Genomic DNA, 1355 nt, shown 5'->3' on the forward strand with positions numbered 1-1355 from the left:
CTTGTTTCTCTGTTATTTCTCTGCCAGCTTAATCGCAATGCAGGTTAACATGGTATCAGAGATATGTAGCGAAGGTTACCGATTTTTTTTTCTTCCTTTCGTATTAGAATAGATATATAAATACCATATAACATTTGGTATATTTGTAATATGTCTTAAGTAGGCTCTGTCTCGAGTAGCTTCTCTGGTATTAGCTTTGTCTGTATATAGGAAATTGTATTTGTATGTGGTATGACAAGATAATAATATTTTCTTCCTTTTACATCTTCTCTGTTCGCTTGAGTTCTGCTTCTACATGGTATCAGGATACGGTTGTCGATCCTAGCTATGGCCGAGTCTGCTACGTCCACTCGGTCGCAAGATCACAACTCCGGATCATCCATTGACGATCCAACGATCTCGACGACACTCAAGTTTGTCGTCTCGAATCTCCGTAATCTCGTTCCCACGCCGCTTGCCCTCGACAATTTTCCGATCTGGAAATCTCAGATCTTGAAAACTCTCCGGGCTAATGGTTTCCTACGTTTCTTGATCCCAAAATTTCTCCTCCGGAGCAGTTCTTGACAAATCCCGATGGCTCGTCTTCCACAAATCCCGCATTCTTGCAGTGGTCGCTTACTGATCAAAATCTATCGGCCTCCATCTGCTCAACGATTTCGTCTTCTATTCTTCCTTACGTCATCTCGCTGGACTCGACGGCGAAGCTCTGGACGGCACTTGAAACTCGATTTCAAGCCACTAACCGGTCAAAAGTGATTCAACTCAAAAATGCGTTACACAATGTATCTCTCAAAAATCAGTCTATGGCCGAGTACTTGTCGGAGATCAAAGAGCTGGTCGATCAGATTGCTTCAGCGGGTTCTTCTCTTGATGCCGAAGACGTTATCCATTACATTTTGAATGGACTTCCTCAACCATATCAGTCGTTCAAATCTGCCATTCGGACGTCACTTCTTCCTCTTACGCTGGATCAGATTTATCCTCTTCTTATGAGCGAGGAAATTAACCTCCCCTCTGATGCAGCAAAGTTCTCTGCACCCTCCGATCCAAGCGTGGCCTTGTTCACAAATCGCGGCCGAGGTCGACGTCCTAGAGGCAAGAACAACTATGGTGCTACCAATGCACCCAGAAATAATCCTAATGCAGCCATTTCTTGTCAAATTTGCTCCAAGAAGGGTAACACGGCTCAAACGTGTTGGCATCGTCTTGATTTGAACTACACACCTCCTGTGAGACCTCGTTCCCTTACTGTTCCTCTCTGACTTGGATTTTCCTCTCAGGATCGTCCGGGACGATATTTAGATCGTCCAGGCCGATATGCACTGTTCAAAATATCATCCTGAAACAAGTTCTGG

General features: G+C 44.4%; 1 protein-coding gene across 1 annotated transcript; it reads left to right on the forward strand.

Annotated features, from left to right (window-relative positions):
• Window positions 1-327: 327 nt before the first annotated feature.
• LOC110101803 lies at window positions 328-1229 on the forward strand (the record flags this gene model as incomplete). Its single annotated transcript, XM_020829866.1, has 2 exons — window positions 328-507; window positions 558-1229. Coding segments are annotated over exons 1-2 (852 nt in total), but the record flags the coding sequence as incomplete, so codon positions are not given.
• Between the last annotated feature and the right edge of the window lie 126 nt (window positions 1230-1355).

Source organism: Dendrobium catenatum, unplaced genomic scaffold (genome assembly GCF_001605985.2).
Source record: "Dendrobium catenatum unplaced genomic scaffold, ASM160598v2 original_scaffold_107377, whole genome shotgun sequence".
NCBI classification, from domain to species: domain Eukaryota; kingdom Viridiplantae; phylum Streptophyta; class Magnoliopsida; order Asparagales; family Orchidaceae; genus Dendrobium; species Dendrobium catenatum.